Source organism: Meleagris gallopavo, chromosome 10 (genome assembly GCF_905368555.1).
Source record: "Meleagris gallopavo chromosome 10, MGAL_WU_HG_1.1, whole genome shotgun sequence".
In the NCBI taxonomy this organism is placed as follows: Eukaryota; Metazoa; Chordata; class Aves; order Galliformes; family Phasianidae; genus Meleagris; species Meleagris gallopavo.
The window spans coordinates 24,346,775-24,366,743 of record NC_139413.1 but is presented as its reverse complement, the minus strand read 5'-3'; the positions used below and the strand labels follow the sequence as shown (position 1 = coordinate 24,366,743).

The following is a 19,969-nucleotide window of genomic DNA, read 5'->3' as shown; positions in this document are numbered from 1 at the left end:
GAAAGGATGTTTACAAACATCAAACGCTAAGCTGCACAGAGAAAAGAGCAAAGGATGAACACTGCAGGTAATCAGCTGGGGTGTACACACAAGAAATTCTCCAACAGAAATGAAAACTTGGGCAAAATGAGATTCAAACCAATTTTTAACAAATCCGGAAATACACAGTGCAGATTTCCCTTCACCCAAAAGGCACGACTTAAGAATTACTTTGATATTCAGCTGTTCTTTACAAGGAATGATTCCAGCTTCACATTATAGGATTACTTCAGCATAGCAACGCGCGTTGTAACAACACTGGAAGGAGATCACTGTTTACCAATATCAAAATTGATAAGCTACAGCAAATCAGACTGCAATGTGGACATTGCTGCCTTGTCTCAAACTTCCAGATTTTTGTTGCTGCCTGGACTCCAATTCAAAATGCAAAAAATAAATCCCATGGCGTTTCTAAAACACTCCTTGTGCAGGTCTCAACAGGCCAGAATAAAACCACTATGAAATTTGTTGCAGACAGCAGTGCCAGCCTAAGATTAGCAAAGGTGCAATGTGTGCAGAGCTATCATCTTGAGTCTGTGCAACAAGTGGTTCCAGACACTGTCATTATGCTCTTCACCTGCTCCTGGAGGCCCCCAAGTCCCTGGATTAGGCCATGACCGTGCTGTCTGCAGTACCAACTCCTCCCAGTGACGGCCTGCTGCAAAACCACTCTTGCCAAATGACAGATAAACTACAACAAATGGATGAATAAGAAAAGGAAGTCTTATTCGATTCCAGTTGAAAACGAGTCTCTCTGCACACCATTTCACTATGTGTGGCACTATGGTTACCCCACCCAACACGCACAACTAACACAGCCCTTACTTCTCTGCAGACCGCTGTATCAACGGAGAGATCAGATGGAAACGAACGTAACCTGGTGGGGAAAAGAGACTTCAGTGAGACATAAGGAGTGACACTTCCCAAAGGCAAATCTTTTTTCCATCACATTCTATGATCACAATTCAAATCTAATGAGAAATGTCACTGAGCTATAAGAATGTATTTTTGCTTATATTAAATCATCATCAAATGCCTTCTCTTTTTCAATCCAAAATCTTTCCTTACAAATATCAACTGTTAGAAAACACAAAGCCATACTTCATAGGATACTTAGATACGTGGTGTGATCAGTATCAATACAAACAAACAGCTCTAGAAAATTCCACAAAATGTATGCTTAGCAGACACTAAAGACCGTCGTTCCTCTTGAAAAGAGCAATACATTTTCCACGTGTCCCAAATGCAGACTCTATCTTTCTTTGCCTATAGAAGAGACTACAGCTTTCTCTAACTATGATGTTCTTTGTTCTCACGACCTGCCACTGTAGTCTATTCTGTATGCCAAATTCTGTCCATAGCCAGGCTCTCTGAAGCCAACGTTTTCAGAATGTTTTGGTGATTCCACTTTTTAGCCTGAGGGATCTGCAGGGTTTCTTAGTTGCAGGGTAGTGCACCCGCTCCTCTTGCATTGTAGTCAATGAATGTGTCAAAAGGACCATGGAAGAGCTGGCAGTAAACACTCGAGCTTAAATGGTGAAGATCTGCATGAGTTACTGCCCTCCCAATAAATTCCAGCTGGGAAAAACAAGGGCTTTATCATCTTAGGAAAGCCTTAAGGCATTTACCTTTGGGGATTTTAAATTTATGGTCCTTCTTGTACCACAGACAGCTTTGCTTTGTGCTCAGTATTTTGACAGGATATTTTGTCTCTGGGCAGTCAGCAATCTTCAAAGCAAAGCTGGTGGCTAACAAAAAACAAGCAAACCAAAAGCTGCACAGGTCCTTAATTTAACTTCTGACCCTCACTCCACACTTGGCCGTTGTGGACATCTTGGACAGCCAAGAGAAGCACTCACTGAGATCACTGCCACCTCACACTTATAAACCCAGGGAGCAGGAATCAAAAGATACCAAAGTCCCAGGACAGAGCAGGATGGAGCACCTGACTAATGACAAGGTCAGTTTCTCACTGGGGATTCACTCCCCTGCTTCCATGCGGTGTGTTCTGTGCTGCTCCGAACACAAACCAGGCACTCTTTATTTTTCAGCCACTGTTTTACCTTCCACGCTGTACTGCATTCCAAACCACCTCTCCTTTAGGTGACACTGGCCCTTGTTGGCAGCAGACAGCAGAACAAGGTTGGCCCTCTGAGGACAGAGCTGGCTAAGGGCATCCGCAATGATCTGTAATTTCAAGACAGCCCTTCAGTTCACATACAGCTGTGGCTCTGCCTGACCCAGCTGAGACTCCTTCATCTCAGTATATGGAGAACAAGACATCACAACCTTACACACACAAGAAAACTTGTTTCCTAGGTATTTAAAGTGACTCAATAAATACAAAACTGTAGGCCTGTAATATGCCTAATTATATGTCTATATATGCCTGTGTTATACAGCATGCCTGTATTTTCCTCACATCAAAACACGTAATCAGAATTCAAGGAACGTTCACCTCTGGCTTGTATTCAAACAGGAGTTGGTCTCCTGTCAGAAAATTCTCCTTTGGAAACAGCTGCAAGCTCTTACGCAGTCTTCTCGCATAGTCAGTGGGATTAGTCTGAAACCAAATAAGTAAAGCTATTTTATACATAACCAAAAATAATAAAACATCATTTTCCTGGTCCGAGCAGATCTTGGAGTAGTCAGGTATGGTGACGAACTTACATGCTGAGTTTGGGATGGCATTTAGTTGCGGTTATTAAATGTGTTTCACAACCATATCTGATACTGAGGACTCCTCCGAGACTCCCAGAACATCAGAGACAACATCTTCATGAAAGAGATCGTGTGCTTAACAGTCATTACACCTACTAGGTCCCTTGAAAGCTTTCTGCTCCGTGCCCAGAGGCTGCTGCTTCGGGCCCTGCGTTATAGCAGCCATGATGACTCCAAATTGGAGCCATTTGAGGCAGGAAGAAAGGCCTAGCCAACAGTGCCCATTTGAAGCCTGTTCAGCAGCGATAACAGGCTGCTACTTCTTGGGAAGGACCATCTTGCTGACCCTTTCCCAGATCTGAATGGGGTACTGTGAAAGTCCTGACCAGAAAGGCCCCTTGGAGGCCTTCTGCTCCATGCCCAGGGGCTGCTCCTTCGGGCTCTCTGTAACACCAGCCCTGTTGATCCTGTACTGGAGCAACCTAGTGCAGGAGGAAAGGCCAAGCCTATAGGACCAGCTGGAGTCCTGGTGCTCGGGGACAACTGGCCACATACAGAGGGTGGCGATTAATGGTTCTGTTTCCCGGTGGAGGCTGGTAACGAACGGCATCTCCCAGGGGTCTATCTTGTGTTAGAAATATCCAAATAATTTATTTTATGTCTCTGATAAAGCAGATTTTATTCGCAATTGCAATGGTGGGCCTCCTGCAAGCAGGAGAGCATGCAGAAAACAGCGTTACATCTTTTTATGCCCTGTTGCCTGACGCTTATCCTTTCTCCCCTAGTTCCTCATCGGCTGATTATTTTAGGTTCACAATCTTCTCGACGCTTCACTAAACGTGCAAACACTGCACAAACATAAATCTTCGCTGGCTAAGCGTAAATTTTAATTAATTTAACTTCTGACCCTCACTCCACACTTGGCCATTGTTTCTGGATATCTGCTTGTCCTCCCTTCCACAAAGATAACTTGGAAGGAGGACAGAGGGGAGGATCTTGGTGCCTGCCTGTCACATCCCAACCTTCTCACAAGGTGAGACAGTCTGGCCTTGTGTAGAGGCCCTCGCTTCTTTGATGTTTGTTAAATCTGTTTTTCTTTTGCTGGGAGTTTCTTATCCTAACAGTACAACCCTACGTTTTCTAATCCCTAACACTAAAACCACGTTGTTTGGAACATTTAACAAATACTGCAGTTTTGCAAGAAAGAATTAATGACATAATGCAGCAATTATGTTTCTAAAACATGCTGCTAACACGTGCAGTATTTCTATGTTGTAGATCAGCTATTTCTAAGGATAAGTTACAGAACACAAAAATGCATTATGTTCCACTTCTTCAAACTAACTGCCCTTTTTAATGCCAAATGCAGAAACAACATTCCATTCCTACAACCAGAGCTGCACCAAAGCCCAAGGGATGCAAAACTGCAAACAACCGCGGGCAGCGGCAGCCCGCCTCGTGCCGCCGCCTCAGCCCAACCGCCGTGCACCAGGCGTTGCCGCTTGCCGCCCAGCGCGCGCGAGGCCCCAACGGTCGGCCGTGGCCGCCGCCTCAGCGCCGCTACCTCAGCGCTCGCCCCGCAGGCGGCGCTCGTCAGCGCCCGATAGTGAAGGGCCGAGCCCGCCCGCGCTCTCCCCCGCAAAACACTCCGTTTACCTTACGGCGCTTTGTTCGTGCCAGGAATTGCGGACTGGGAACGAGGGGAGAAGGAAATAGACGAACAAACTCGGTCCCTTGCTTTCATGGCACTATGCTTCTGGATAGTTTTCTGTTTTTCAGCAGCAGTAAAATTTCCCTGTTCCTCGGCTTTTGAAATGCGTAGATTAAAAAAAAAACAAACCAACCCACACATTATGGACAATGACTCAGCAAGTCATGCAAGAGTTAGGGATCTGACAGATACCTGCTCAGGACTAGGAATTTCTGCTGAAAAAGGAATGCTTTGTAGGTTAGCTGTAGAAGTAGGCGCCTGTACAAAAGTATATAAACACTGTGGATCTGCGGTTTTCACAAGACAGCAAGCTGCATCAAGCTGGTAGCAGAAGTACTGATGAAGAATAATAAGCTGCAGTACTTGTGTGTTTCAGTCTGGTTGTGGTAAGCTCACAAGGAAATCAATATATGCTGAAAGAATTTGGCAGGCAGTAGAATCCTGCAGAGAGTTACACCTGACATACATTTTCCTCAGAAATTTTATGCAATCTGAAGAACTTTATTTATTTATACATCCGTCTGAATGACATAAGATGGCATGTAATAGACAAATTCCAATCATTTGTTCATCACATCATTTGTTTTAAAGCTGCTTGAAGTTTTCCAGGTTGTGCCTTATGGAAGCAGCTGGTGCGCTGTGTGAAGTGGCAAACTGGAGCTGGAAGTGGATGAGGAGCAGTTCAGCTTCCTTGCTGAATGCTCCTTCTTCCTTGACTGCTGGCAGTTGGCCTTCTTCTCGAGGATCATCATGTACCTCTCCATTAATAATAGCTGGGTCTTCAACTGCAAGAGCTGGTTGTAATAATGTATGGTGTCCCTTTGCGAGCAGTCTGTTCTCGTGGAAGACGAGTCCGTTTGTCCCGTTCCCTGGAAGTGAACACAGCATGAGCAGGGAGAAAGGGAAGCAGGCTCCTTTTGCAGGGAATTATCCTGCAGGGCTCGGCTTCCTCTGGAGGAGGCCAGCCTCACAGGACCGCTCAGTGCAGCATATGGGGCTCACAACACCTCCAAGCCCCGTGTTGCACAGGGGGCTCCCAGTGGGTGTCAGACCTGCAAATGAGCGAGTCCCTTTGGGGGAGGTGATGGACTTCCTGGGGTCTGCTTTCCTCGGAAGCCTTCACGGACAAGGTCTCTGTGGTTCCCTGCTCCCCACCAACAGCCCCCCTTCCTGTGCAATGCACCTCAATCACTTACCTTTTCCCGAGGTCTTCTTACTTTTCTCCAGAGGCTGCGGGCAATCCTCAGCAGGCAGAGAACGCAGACATCTGTCAGGCCGTAAGTAAGGAGCCAGGTTATCCCCACTTGGTCCGCGTAGTCCCAAAGGAGGCCCAGAGGGTAGGGCAAGCTGAGGGCCTTCAGCTCGGGGCGCAAGGGCTGCTGCTTCGGGCCCTGCGTTACGCCAGCCCTGCTGACCCAGGAGTGGATCCATGTGAGGCAGGGGGAAAGACCAAGTCTACACGGCCAGCTGGAGTCCTGGTGCTCGCGGACGACTGGCAGCTGCTTCTCAGGAAGGGCCATCTTCGTGAGCCTTTCCCAGATCCTCACTGGGTACGTTGAAAGTCCCGACCAGAAGGGCCCCTTGGAGGCCTTCTGCTCCGTGCCCAGGGGCTGCTGCTTCGGGCCCTGCGTTACAGCAGCCCTGCTGACCCCAAATTGGAGCCATTTGGGGCAGGAAGAAAGGCCTAGCCAACAGTGCCCATTTGAAGCCTGTTCAGCAGCGATAACAGGCTGCTTCTTCTCGGGAAGGACCATCTTGCTGAGCCTTTCCCAGATCTGAATGGGGTACTGTGAAAGTCCCAACCAGAAGGGCCCCTTGGAGGCCTTCTGCTCCGTGCCCAGGGGCTGCTGCTTCGGGCCCTCTGCAGTGATGACTCTACCGACCCTGAAGTACCCCCATCCGTGGCAAGGCCAAAGGCCAAGCCAACAGGGCCAGCTGGAGGCCTGGCACTGGGTGTCAACGGGCAGCTGCTCCTCAGGAAGGACCAGCTTTTTGTCCGTGTCCCAGATCCAGCCAAGAAAGGTGGAATGGCCAAGGCCATTTGCGAGAAATGAAACTATGGACAGAGCCACAGTCACGGAGAGAGTCAGGCTGACTTTCATCCTGTTCTCTCCCAAGGAACAATCCCAACACACAAAGTGGCTGCTACCTTGAGCGGAGCTCCAGAGGTAACCACCAGTACAGAGCGGCTGCCCTGCGTATCTGTGCTGCAGGAGGCTGCCAACGTGACTGTACAAAGACTGATGTCATGCCCGGCTCTGTGATGTCACAAAGGAGACTGCAGCAGAGCTGGGGAGGACGCAGTCACATCAACTTGGAAGCCTGCTGCCACGACTGCTGTCCCCAGCACAGGACAGTCTGCCCAGCAGGGTTCAGTTCTCATTTGCTTTTACTTGCACCTAATCTCATGGCAGCCATTTTTATTAGATTTAATGGAACTTCTCTTTCATCTCCCTTTAATAAAATCTGTAACTTGCTGTTTTCTGCATGATTTTGGTTTTTTTAAGGGTGTATAGAGGAGAGCTGGAAGGATCCCTTAATGGTGAGAAATGGTCTGAAATTAAGGTCCTGATCAGAGAATGCTGACAAGGTTACAGTACTGTGTGTTTATGTGCAGTACGCTGGCAATTTTGGTCAGACAGAGGGTGGTGATTAATGGTTCTGTGTCCCGTTGCAGGCCGGTAACGAATGGCATCTCCCAGATGTCTGTCTTGGGACCGGTGCTCTTTTAACATCTTTACCAATGACATCGACAATGGAATTGAGTGCACCCTGAGCAGGTTTGCTGAGGACACCAAGCTGAGAGGTGCAGTTGACACAATCAAAGGAAGGCATGCCATTCACAGGGACCTCAATAGACTTGAAAGGTCAGCCCGGGTGAATCTAATGAGATTCAACACAGCAAAGTGCAAGTTTTTGCACTTCGGCCGGAGGAATCCCAGGCATCTATATAGAATGGAAGGAGCAGTCCTTGAGAGCAGCCCTGCAGAGAAGGACCTGGGGTTCCTGATGGATGAAAAGCTTAACGTGAGCCAGCAGCGTGCTCTTGCAGCTCAGAGCGCAAATGGTATCCTGGGCTCCATCGGAAAAGGGATGGCCAGCAGGGACAGCGAGGTGATTGTCCCCCTCTCCTCTGCTCTTGTGAGGCCCCATCAGGAGTGCTGTGTCTCCAGGTCTGGAGCCCCCAGTACAAGAAAGACAGAGAGCTGTTGGAAAGGGTCCAGAGGAGAGCCACAAAGATGATCAGGGGACTGGTGCACCTCTGAGGGAGCTGGGCTTGTTCAGCCTGGAGAAAAGAAGTCTGCGGGGTCTGTACTTCATAATTATCTGAGGACAAGTGAAAATTTACAGTGGAAGATTATGAAGAACAGCCCATTTCTAGCATGATCAGAAGCAATACCCCTCTTGAAAAATCTATGAAGGCTCTCCCAAGAAACTAGGCACATGGCTGTTAACCACTATATAATATTGGAAGAAGTTAGTAAGTGAATCCAGAAAAGCCTCTACTAAAGACAAAATATAAATTAAGATTATAAATTATGTTATATTGAAATAGAGAATACAGGCTGCCCAGAGAGGTTGTGGATGCCCTGTCCCTGGAGGTATTCAAGGTCAGATTGGATGGGGCCCTGGACAGTCTGGTCTAGTATTAAATGGGGAAGTTGTTGGCCCTGCATCTGGCAGGGGGTTGGAGCTTCATGATCCTTGAGGTCCCTTCTAACCCTGGCCATTCTGTGATTCTGTGAGAATGTGAGATCACAACTGGCCCATCATTAGAGCCATGGTTAGATCCAGATATCACTCTGTGAAGTCATTAGCAAGGTCACTAGTAACACTGCACAGCTGAGGACATCTGAAGAGCTGGTGAGAAGTGTCAAGGAGAAGAAATGTGGAAAACGTCCCCTACTGCCTTTTTACTTCCCACCCCCACCCCCCAAGGAGTAGTCTTGCCTAGGCTCTTTAAGCCTTACTGATGTCTGCTAAGGCATGCTTGTAAGGATAGCCAGGGAGGTTAAATGTCGGAGCAGGCAAATCAGGATATTGCTGCCCAATCATCTGTAATGAATTTGGATCTCTCTCAATGGCCTGTGCTACAATACAGTATATAGTGACACTCATTTCAGGAACAGATTCCATAAAGTCTTTCTTTACATTTGGATATCTCTATGACAATTTGGCAAGCTAAGTAAGGACACAAATCTGTGCTAATGCTAGTTCTGCAGTAAGAAAATATTGGGCAAAAAATAGGAAAACCAGACCCATTTACACATAAGAATGATTTAAGTTTCCACTGTTCCAAAGAAGGTATGTTTCACATAATAAATAATTTTTCTGTCATGAAATTTTTTTTTTTTGGAGGAGGGAGAGTTTTGTTTACAGCAAGCTGACTTTATTGGATTGCTGGTCAAAATTAATTACTTATTAATATGGAAAAAACAGCTATAGTCTTGTTGTGGATTCAGAGGTTTGCAATTGGCTGCATCTAAATCCAAGAAGAAGAAGAAGAAGAAGAACAAATCACCAGTAAGACTGCTATTACCACTGTCATACAAAAACCTGCTGCGGTGCAGATGTAGAAGCACACACCACAGAAATGTTAAGATATTGCAGTTTGCTGTAGGGAGACAAATGTATCTTACATATGTCTGCTGGATGTGATTCTTTAGAATCCCTTGGGTTTACCTTCCTGTTTCCAAAGCTTCTGCAGAAAATGCAAATCTGCAATAATCTGAGGTTTTGGACAGTGTCACAGACACCTCTGTGTAAAACTTGGAGCCAAAACTTGCATACCTAACTAACGCTGTCAGCTCCGTACCCCTGCAAATAATTCCACTGAAAGTAATGAAATTAGTGGTATGAGTAAACCTTAAAGACCTGGCTCCTGATTTTAGGTTTTAACCTTCAGTGTACGTTGAAAGCTTGCTGCTCTGTGACAAACCCCACGGAGTTTGCCCTAAGGACAGAGAATTGTCACAAATGTAACCTGTTAGAAATCATATCTTCAGATGTTCAGAGTTAGCAAGGGAGTCTAATCCTCAGAAATCAGAAAATAATAATGATGACATAAAGAATTCCTACTGCAGCAAGTAGCAGCTTGCATACAGAAAGATTTCAAAAGCGGGTTTCATAGCTAGCTTTCCTTTTTCTCCCCACATTTTATGAATTTGCCCAAAGTCTACATGGCTTCAGTTTAGGTCAGAAGAACATAGAAATGACTTGTCCAATCCAAATTATTCATTTCATACCAAATCGATTTCATTATCCTGAGACGTTTATTTAAATAAGTGGAGACAGAAGAGATCACAGTTCTGGAAACATTGCTTAGCACTAAGTTTGGAATGAAAATTTTTGCTCTGAAGCCCAAAGTGCACAGCATTATAATAGCAGTTGTAAAGGAATATTTTTTCCTTGGTTAAAAAGGACAAACAGCATAAAATGAAGAATGAGTGCTCATCATATCCATATACTGTATAAGACGATTCTGTGGAACTAGAAATGCACATATCACATTTTACTCTCTTACCAAGTAATTGTGTCCAGTTCTGGGCTCCCCAGTGCAAAAAAAGACAGGGATCTCCTGGAAAAGAGTCCAGCGGAGGGCCACAAAGATGATAAAGGGCCTGGAGCACCACCGTTATCAGGAAAGGCTGAGCAACCTGCATCTGTTCAACCTTGAGAAAAGACAACTCAGAGGGGATCTGATCAATGTCTATAAATATCTAAGGTGCAGAAGGCAAAGAGACGAGGCCAGACTGTTTTCAGTGGTACGTGGCGATAGGACAAGGGGAAGCAGCCATGAACTGAGGCATAGGAAGTTCTGCATAAATGTGTGTGAGAAGTTCTTCCCAGTAAGGGTGATGGGGCACTGGAACAGGCTGCCCAGGGAAGTTGTGGAGTCTCCTTCTGTGGAGACATTCAAGACCTGCCTGGATGCCTACCTGTGCAGCCTGGCCTATGGAGCCTGCTTTGCAGGGGGTCGGACAAAGTGATCTTTAGAGGTCCCTTCCAGCCCCTGCAATTCTGTGATTCTGTAATTTACTTTCCATGCAGTGATAGATACAAAAGAACTTTGGGACAAATTTCCCCAAATGTAAAAATCTGAAACTTGATTATTCGCACAACACCAACCCAAGCAATGTCGATATATTTGAAACAGCATTTGCCCCACTGCTAATACTCTACCTCTTTGTAACTGTCTACCTCTTGGAATTCAGGCTGGGGTAGCTGTGTATCATTTTATTACAGAATGCAGTCAACCTGGTCAGGTATCATTTGCCCCATCCCAAGTCACCTTGTTCTTCGCATGTCTGGAAATAGTAAGCCTTAGTAATGGCTTTGCATCTATTTTGCCGTATTGTTATATTCTAGAACTCCATCATCTCTTCCTCCTCAACCTTATTCTCTCCAAAATAAGATGACACAAGTCCTTTTTTCCCTTGTAAGGCAACTGCTCCATCTTCTTGTTCTGTCAGGTGACCTTCTCTAGGTCTTCTTTAAATTTGCCACATCCCTCTTGAGATAAGCACTGGTGGGCAGCAATCCAATGAGAGAAATCCTACTAGAGTGCCCTACCAGCAAAAAGTTTGGTTCAATGGCAGTTCAAAAGGTGGGGGAAAAGGAAAATAAGGAGCCTGGCCTGACAGTCTGGAAGCAATCACTGGCACAGAAACACAGGGAGAAAATGGTACTGTATATGAAGTATATCTGCAATGCCTGTGCTTTACAGCCAGTGGAATGGGTTGGAATCCTTCCTGCTTTGGAGATTTAAGGAGTGTAACACAACGCTGAATAAGACTTCGGAAAAATAACTGGGTAGGGGACTATTGAACTGTTCATCTTGTTTCTTTAAATCCTTTTTCCTTAAATATATTTAAAAAAAAACAACTCACACAACTCCATCTACCAAAGTAGATACCAAAGAAGGTATCTACTTTGCAAGTGCTGTTGGTATTTCTATTCATAGATTGTTTTATTTTAAAAAGAGCTTTGCTCCATTCAAACACCTTGCAGAAATACTCAGATTTTCCCAAACACAGCTGTTTTAAGAGGTTTGGGATACTCCTGGGAGCAGAGATGCTGCTGTAAATCTAACATGTAACAAGTTGGACATCAGATTATTTGGTATAGATACATGTGTTTTTCAATCTCTCCTCTTGGCAGTCTTAAGTTTGCCACTTTTACTTTCACCAAAACCCCATCTGTGTGCTGAAAAACATCCACCTGCCATATTAAAAAGGGATTTATCAGCCTAATGTCTTTACATCTTGCATTGAGCAAGGGATTGTTAGTGTAAGTAGCAGAGAGGAATGTTTATTTTATTGCACTCACCTCTATAGTCTTCAATAGCATCTACTTACAGCAGTAGTCATCTACACTCACAAGTTTCAGAATAAAAATACTGAAACCTACATCTTACTTCAAACAGGTTTGTTACTCAGGGCAACATCTGAAATTTGCCTAGAAGAATTACATGTAAATATACATGCCTCAAATCATCAAAACCAAACAAATGATTCAAAGTTTTTTAATCACCCAGAAGTAAATTCTTCCAACATTCTTCCAACATTAACAATTGATCCACTTAAGACAAAAACCCAGTTCCTTTAGGCAATACAGTAGAGGAATGCATCTTTCATTTTTATGTAAACAGTATTATTGAAAATTATGATACGTATAGTTTTGACCAATTGGTATTCTAAATGGTGTTTTGTCCTACTTTCTAGGACATCTTTTCACATCTTTGACATGCCAGTGTATTTCCAATCCACATGCATAAAGCTGTTCTATGTGAACCCTTTAAAAAATTTGTACTGTTTGTTTCAGCTGTACTGAGCTAAACAGCACTGAAATAATGTATGAACTGTCAAAGGCACTCAAAATCCTGAAGCTTGATTTACATATCAGCAACCCATACTGTCTTCCCATTCTCTCTCAGTCTTCAGGCTCTACATCACTTAACTCTTCCACAATACTCAGAACCGAGTTTCTGCTACAGCAAACTGATACACAAACAACACAGTAATTTTTGATTACTGTCATGAACATGAGAAGGCTACAGCGTGTACATGGCGTGGAGACCTCACTCCAGAAATCAAGGAGCCATCCAACTTCAGCAAAGAAATCAGAAATCAAAGTCGTAATTCTTTCCTGCTTCCATCTGCCTAAGAAGGATGCAATTTTTCTTGGCTTTGGAAAACGTCTTTCACGAACAAGGGTTTTACGCTGCCAGGAAGCAGAGCTGTGAGGCTGGTAGCTCTAACTCGATCATGAAGTGAGCAGACATTAATCTCCTTCTTTTAGCTGTTGTGACTGCTCAGTAACTAAGTGTCACCCTAGCCTCATATTAACCAACACTCTCCTCAATAATGAAAATAGTGCTGCCTGCTACCAGCTTTTCTCCAGGCCATTTACTGTTTAGAACATACAGATTGGTCTCTGCTTGCTTCTTCTGGGGAAGAAGATGGTTGGCTAGGTTCACAAACCATCCCTGAATCCTGGCTGTCAGCTGCAGTACCTGAAAAAAAAAATGAATAGGAAAAGGTTGGAGTTAAATGCAAACAAACAAAAAATCCCGTCCAAATTCCTGTATTTCAATTTGCCTTTCAGGTATCAGTCACACTTTCAGAGAGAAACTCCCAATGCAAAATAGCTTTTTGTAAATCCAGTTCGTTTTTCAGTGCAGTTAATTCGAACTTAATTAATCTTGGTGCTAATTAACATCAAGAGCTGCAGCTCTCCAATCTGAGATACTGTACTTCAGACAGCACTTGACAGTTTCAGCTACCCTTAAGGAAAGTAGCAAGAATGCTTGCTTCAAGATGGCAAATACAGAAGCTGCACTGGAATAGAAGTATGAGACAGGCTGTTCTGCCCACTTAGCTACCGTGAACCTACACTATGCTTTATGAACACTCCTGTGAATTTTAAAGGCCATCACTGACTGATTAATAGTCTCTTCAAATCTATCTAGGATTTTTTTTTTTTTTTTTTTAAATACAGGTTTTTTTACTTGCTGATTTTCATGTAAATCTCCCTCATCTTCTCATGTGGAGACATAGGTTTTTTGTTTCTTTTTCCATGGCTTGCTGTTTTACAAAGCCAACAACTTGCAATCAGACTCTATCCTCAAATACTGTACTGGCTGTTTTGCTGGACATACCTTCTGTTTGTCTAATCTCTGTAACACTACTAGTCAATACAGCCTGAAATTATACAACACAACAGCCTATACTTCCTTTCTTAGGAAAAAAAGACATGATGTGATCCTAACATATCCCCATGTACTTAATGCTACAGTTTTTCTCTTTTTTCAGGTATCTTGAAAACCAGAATCAAAGAATTGTTAGTTTCACTGTAGCTTCCCTCTTCATCTGTATCTTTTGCTGGAAGGCTGTTTTGTTTATGACCTCATGCAGAAACATCTCCTTCACTGGGTCACAATTGCAAGCTCTTACATATCCTGGAGCAAAAATACTATGTAGTGGAATTAATTTGTACTTTCTCCCTAGTACTAAGAAAACTAGTTTGTTCTCTGAACAGCATAATCCATGATGCATTGATTCCTATGGCATTGTGCTTGGGTTGTAATTTCCCTAGTGAGTAATAAGACTGAGGTCATTAGATGGCATTTTGCTCTCTAGGGGAGTGCTCTCATGAGCTCTCTTCTCTATCCCAGTTGCCCGTTTTTACAATTGTTTGCCCAGTAAATTTTATTCTACCAATACAGGTCTGCATTTCCTCTGTTTCCCACACGCAATGCCACCACTTATCTCCAGTTTACCAGCTACTCCCAGTTCCTCCCCTTTCCCACATCACCCCAGAACTGCTACAAGCTCTCTTCCACTGCAAGTATCCCCCAGATTTTGTCTCTACTAAACCACAAAACTCAGTAAGCCTCACATACAATTTCTGCTTTGCCTGCCAGCTCTCAGCTTCATCTCTTCCCATCAAACTCAGCCCATATTATTTTACCTCCATCAGCCCAGTATCTTCTACACGCTGCACTGAAGTTCTGATTGATACCTTTCTCGATATCCTGGAATATTTTTACATTTACATTATGTCTATACACCCTTGATGCTTCCATATTCACATTCTCCTCATCCACTACTTCTCTTGCTTACTTCTCCTTGGCTTTCCAGCCAGACATCAAAGCAATCTGCTTGGGAGATACATGCCCACTGCTGGGCTGACTGGCAGGCGCTTGGTTGTTGGCCAAGGTACACACACATCAGTCAGGAACTGAGTGCAAGCTGACTGCTAGCCAAACACCACATCACGTCATGGCTGCAAACAAGCCATTCTGTGGCAGGCACATACGTCCCCTGCAGATCAGTTGTGCAGGCCTCTCATCACAGCAGCTATGTTTGGCTGAAAATAACTAATGTCTTGAAAAGTTACGAGGATACTGGTTTAACAAAAATGAGTCTGCACAAGACTTATTTTGTGAGAAATCAGGCCCAAAGCTCTTCAACTTACACTTTATCCCATGTAATTGCTATCAACATCATTTTAATTCAAATGAAAAAATCAGTCTGCTTTTCCTCTCTTTTATAGAAGATATTTCATTTTTCATTGGCTGATGATTATAACCTGTGTGATAAACAGTTGGATTTACAGTTTCTCATGTTCAAGAAGAGAAATAAAGTTGTACTTATTTATCTGCATTTTCAAAAAGAGCTTATAATGAGACTGGCTATTGACTCATCCAGTGCTAGTGGTTAATTCTCTGAGCAGCACTACCCTCTTGTGGTCACTGCTAGCTGCAGCCAAATGAACAGCTTACAGATACAATCACAAGGATGTCCACATGAAGGCACTAGACAAGAGAGCCAAAAGAGAAGCTCATATATATTTACCTAGCCAGAAATTTAAAATCTTGTGAGATTCAGTCTGAACAATTTGAGATCTTAAAGATTCAATCTTTCATCTACAGCAATTAAAATGTAGGCTTTCCAGATGTGCAAGAAGTTTCATACTGCTCATGCTAAGTGAGCTGTCCAAGCTGGCAGTCTGCCCTGGGCTTTCGGGATCTCAGCCCTGGCTCCATCACAGGGATCTGGGAAACCCTTAAAACTGAAGCTAGAATCAAGGTTTCTTGGGGCACCCATCTCAGCGTTTAGGTACTGAAACCAGATTAAAATTGGATCTCCTAAGGCTCATCTAACAATTCCTTACCGTGTGCTTCCTTGGTTGCTTCAGCAAACACATTCAGTGACAGGGGAGGTGGAATGTAATGAACCCCTGGCAGAAAAGTTGGTGGGATGAACTGAGGCAGAGGAGTGTAGTATGCCTGATGGAAATCTCCACCTCCATCTGGAATCTGTGAAAACACATGGAGCAAAGGATATTCATTTAGAGACTCTCTCTCCAGGACACATCTGCACTATCAAACAATTTCTGTTTCAATCTTTAACTATGAATTTCCATTTCTGGGGGTCAATTTTGTGGCCGTATGCTGTCACATGCAAAGCCCGCGCATAGTGGAATATGCAGCTCAGAGGTAGCTAAAAGTAAAATACAGAATAGAATAGAATAAGAATAATAGAACAGAAGAAGGGACCTTCAAAGATCTTCTAGTACAAGCAAAACCAGCAGTATTCCCATAAGTAATTAAAAAACCGCAAGGCAGTACTCACTGACAAAGAAGCTGCATTCCCTGGTCCAGAGCTGCTTGGAACGGGTCGGAAACCCTTCTGAAGTGATATCCCTGGAGGTGATGGTGCTCCCCTACAGCCTGGCTGATTGATGGCAAATCCCATGGGAAATGGGTGGTAAGGATGCATTCCAGAACAGCCAGGATACACCCTTGCAGGGTCTCTCTCCATGTATTCTGTGTTGACTTTGTATTCTGGAGGAAAAGCAGAGTGAGCTAGGAAACAGTGAGAAATAATAAAGTCATCACTATAATTCTATGCTGTTCAGCAGAAGTAGTTGCAGGACTCAACTCTATCCTTAGCCTGGAGACCTTGGCCCTTGGATTTCATGCTTGGTTCCTCACAAATTTGTGATTAAAAAAAAAAAAAGACTAGCTATGTGAACACAAATAAGGTCCTTCTTGTCTACCTATCCTCATATTGGTAGAGAAGCAGTATGATCTAGAGCATATCTGCTTCTGGAGCACTATGACTACACTGCACTGGAAAAGTCAGCAGGTTACAAATATAATTAAGTGAACAACTGGTAGGCACATGTACAGCCAGCACCATCTACAGGCATCATTTCCTTAGGAAACCAAGCTAAAGAAAACAGCAAACAGCTATTGGCAGAGTAGGTGGGATCCACACATGTCTGAAACAACTCTTTCCTCTGGGTTTCTCAGACCACTGTGTTCTTTGCCTTGTAGACTGCCAGCTTTCCCGAGGCCCAGACTGATGACTACTGCAGTCAGTTGGGATTTCTGTAAAATTACTATAGTAAATAGTATGAGTTTACTGTAATAAATAGTAATATACTAGACAAGTGACATGAAAGACTCTACTGAAGAAAGCAACTGAAGGAGTGACAAACCATACAACTTTTCCATCTGCAAAACTTAGGTTCTGCTTATAAAGGCAAAATGCAGCTTCACGCCCAGTGATCTGAGCCAAGCTCAGCCTCTGCTGTAAGGCCAAAAAGTCTCTTTCTTTTGCACTATCAAAAACTTTTGCTTCAGACAACTGCAGCAGTAATTTCCTCATTTACTTGTCATCCCTGCATATTTTTTAGTATTTTTCCTTTTCTTTCTGGAGGCTGTGCACGAGCACTGTATGTACGTGCATCTCAACACTGCTGGGATTATCTCCCAAAGCTCGCCCTATAGAGAAGAGCCACTTGCTGGAGCTTCAACCTCGCAACAAAAGAGCGCCATGAATCACGCTGCAAACACTGCCTAACTAGAAACAAAAAGCAAGGCTGCATACCCATCGTGCAAGCTGAGGGAAGAAAGGGGGAGACGGGAACCTCTTTCAGCAGCTGGAGCCTTACCGTAGTCCCAGAAGGGAGGGCCAGCAGGAGGTGGCGGCAGACCCCTGCGTGCCGTGCCTTTGTCACCGCCAACGGGGGAATGGCCGCCCTTCGCCCCCACGTGGCTGCTCTGCTCAGAGGCACCGGCCGCGACGTCCTCCCCTGAGGGAGCGGAGCCCACAGCCACCCTGACAGGGGCGTCGGGCACCTGCTGCCACAGCGCCTTCTGGGCTTGCATGATCTTCTGGCGCTCGGCGATGAGGGAGCACTTGTCGCAGAGGCAGAGCTTCCAGCGGCACCGGCCGGCGTGGCCCTTCACCGGCACCACGAAGCCGTGGTTGCGGCAGCGGGAGCATTTTGGGGTCCGCACTGCCGCCTTCTCGGTTGCTGCTGCTGCTGCTGCTGCTGCTGCAGCCCCGCTGGCCTCCATGTCCAGCAACCGTCTAACCGCTCTGGCACACCCAGCCCCCCGCAGGGCTCTTATATAGGGCAGGGCCAGCTTCCCTCCAAATGTAGCAAGCAGGGCAGGAGTGGCAGGAGAGCCCAAGGCAGGGGTGGGGAATGCCCCGTTCTGGGGAGAAGAGCCAGGGGCTGCTCGGTTCCACTGGCCCCCCCTTCCTGGGTAAGGCGCTTCCCTACGTGCCCGCCTCCCCCTGCCCCCTCGGGTGAGCCTGGAGGCGGACCTGGGCTGGAGAAGACACGGTGAGGCGGGGGGCTGCGGCCGCTGGAGCAGAGGAGCAGGTGGAGTACACTGTAGAACATATGGGAACTTCTGGACTGGCGAGGAGAAAAAGACGGCATCCCTCACACCTTAAGTGACAGTTTTCCCTTTTGGCACTTCAGCAGTCACACTCACTTCTCATACCTTGAGATTTCAGTTCTGTTTTGTTCCAATTTGGAATATACTTCTCATGATGAGGAGAGTGACTGCTTCAGAAGAAAAAAACACACCAAACGTTTCATCATTGCTTTTCAAAACAAAGTACAAAGACGAAGGCAGAAAGCACGTGGCATTCAAAAAATCTGTCTCCTTTTCTTGGAATTTGTTATTCTCTGGAAACAAAACAAGCTTACAATTGAAAGCACAGCAGTGCTCCAGTTCAAGCACTGCTTAGAAAGTACTTGTTATTTGTTTCTGCCGGTAGCTACAAAACTGGTGTACACGGTAGCCCCTTTCCAGAAGAAAACTCTCCCTTTTGTTAACACATGCAAGAGCTGTTTTAAAATCTGAGATATCAGTAATATTTGTCCTACATTGAAAACAATGCCATAAAATTTTATCACCAAGTAGTTGCAGAAAGGTTGTTTGGGTTTTTTTTACCCATTAGTTTCAAGAGAACCGTGTAGCATCTATTTACTGCTATGAAACAGTTCTAACAATAACTAACACAGTATGTTTCACAGCAGCCTGCAGACGTCCTTCTCACAGAGCAGGCCTTCCTGCAAGGCTTCAGTGCAACCCTTCATGTCTGGGAGGGTCAGTCCCAGGGTAGCAGCACTGTTAAGACATTTGGCAGCAGTTTGTTTGCTCTAGCAGTGAGCAGGCAACCACTGCGTGCTGCAAGCCCTCAGGGCTCCACCTAGATTCTGGCTTCTCACTTTGCAGAAGATCCGTGAGGATTAAGCAATGGAGTCCCCCAGGCTTCCAGTAGGGTTTGGGCTCCCGAAAATGTTTGCAGTCCACAATACCAGCATACAAAGTTAGACTTGCTCTTGAAGCAATTCAAACCCAAATCCTCAGATGCACACACGATTTATTCCCTAGCTCACCGGGCACAGCAGCAGCCCCAGCCTGCAAATGGTGCAGACTGTGAGTCTTTCTGTGAAGGGCTTTCAGCCAGCCTCGTGCAACCTGCATTCAGGGACACTGTGCAGGAGCAGGACTGAGCTGCCCCACACGCACCGCATGGAGACCACTGTGGCACTGCAGACGGTGGGTGTTGGATTGCATGCACACCAGCAGTTTCTTCTGCAAATTGGAGAATGCAAAGTATGCATGGAAATGCACATAGTGTCCTTTCCTCAGCTGCAGACCTGTTTCTCTAGAAGACTTCTACAGCACTGTCTGCAAAGCCAACTTCATGCGCGTAGGCCTGTGTGCAATTTGGATGCATCTCTCTGAAAGTTTGACCTAAATGTGTTACTATTTGCTCCTAGTTCAGAAAAGCACTTGATTAGCATGTCTACAATGTAAGCTACTTCTAAATCCAGTCTTGGAGCACAGCTTGCTTGCGCCAGGGCCTTGATGCTACCCATAATCATTGATATTCACTCTGTATTACTTATAGATAGCTAATATGTTCCTTGTCTTCTGACTTGTATTTTTTCAGTAAGTTGTGAGTGTGCACATTTAGCCATAGACTCAGAGGATAGATGCCACATTTAAAAAAACCTCTAATTATAATTTTATATATATACACAATCCATGCTTACTTGTATACAATGGCAGTGGAGGAGAAAGGTAGGCTATATTCACTTTCCACAGTAATTTTCTATTCTGAGTAACTTAATATTTACTCAAATGTACTTCCATTTATCATTCTTCTGTCTAGAGAAAAGTGTGTATCCATAGGCTAGTAAAAATTTCTCCAGTAATAAGCCATGTCCCTAAAA

At 44.9% G+C, this 19,969-nt stretch overlaps 1 protein-coding gene and 1 long non-coding RNA gene across 2 annotated transcripts; both read right to left on the bottom strand.

Moving 5' to 3' along the window:
• Positions 1–2,110: 2,110 nt before the first annotated feature.
• LOC146543740 (uncharacterized) lies at positions 2,111–4,503 on the bottom strand. Its single transcript, XR_014885267.1, has 3 exons — positions 4,357–4,503; positions 2,498–2,602; positions 2,111–2,226 (listed from the first exon to the last, which is right to left on the bottom strand). It is a non-coding gene; the product is annotated as an uncharacterized LOC146543740 (long non-coding RNA).
• Positions 4,504–12,477: 7,974 nt separating this feature from the next.
• On the bottom strand, positions 12,478–17,786 carry DMRTB1 (DMRT like family B with proline rich C-terminal 1). Its single transcript, XM_085231092.1, has 4 exons — positions 17,378–17,786; positions 16,051–16,283; positions 15,590–15,734; positions 12,478–12,926 (listed from the first exon to the last, which is right to left on the bottom strand). The coding sequence occupies exons 1-4, from the start codon at positions 17,784–17,786 to the stop codon at positions 12,820–12,822; spliced, it is 894 nt and encodes a 297-aa protein (XP_085087218.1). The 3' UTR covers positions 12,478–12,819.
• Positions 17,787–19,969: the final 2,183 nt, after the last annotated feature.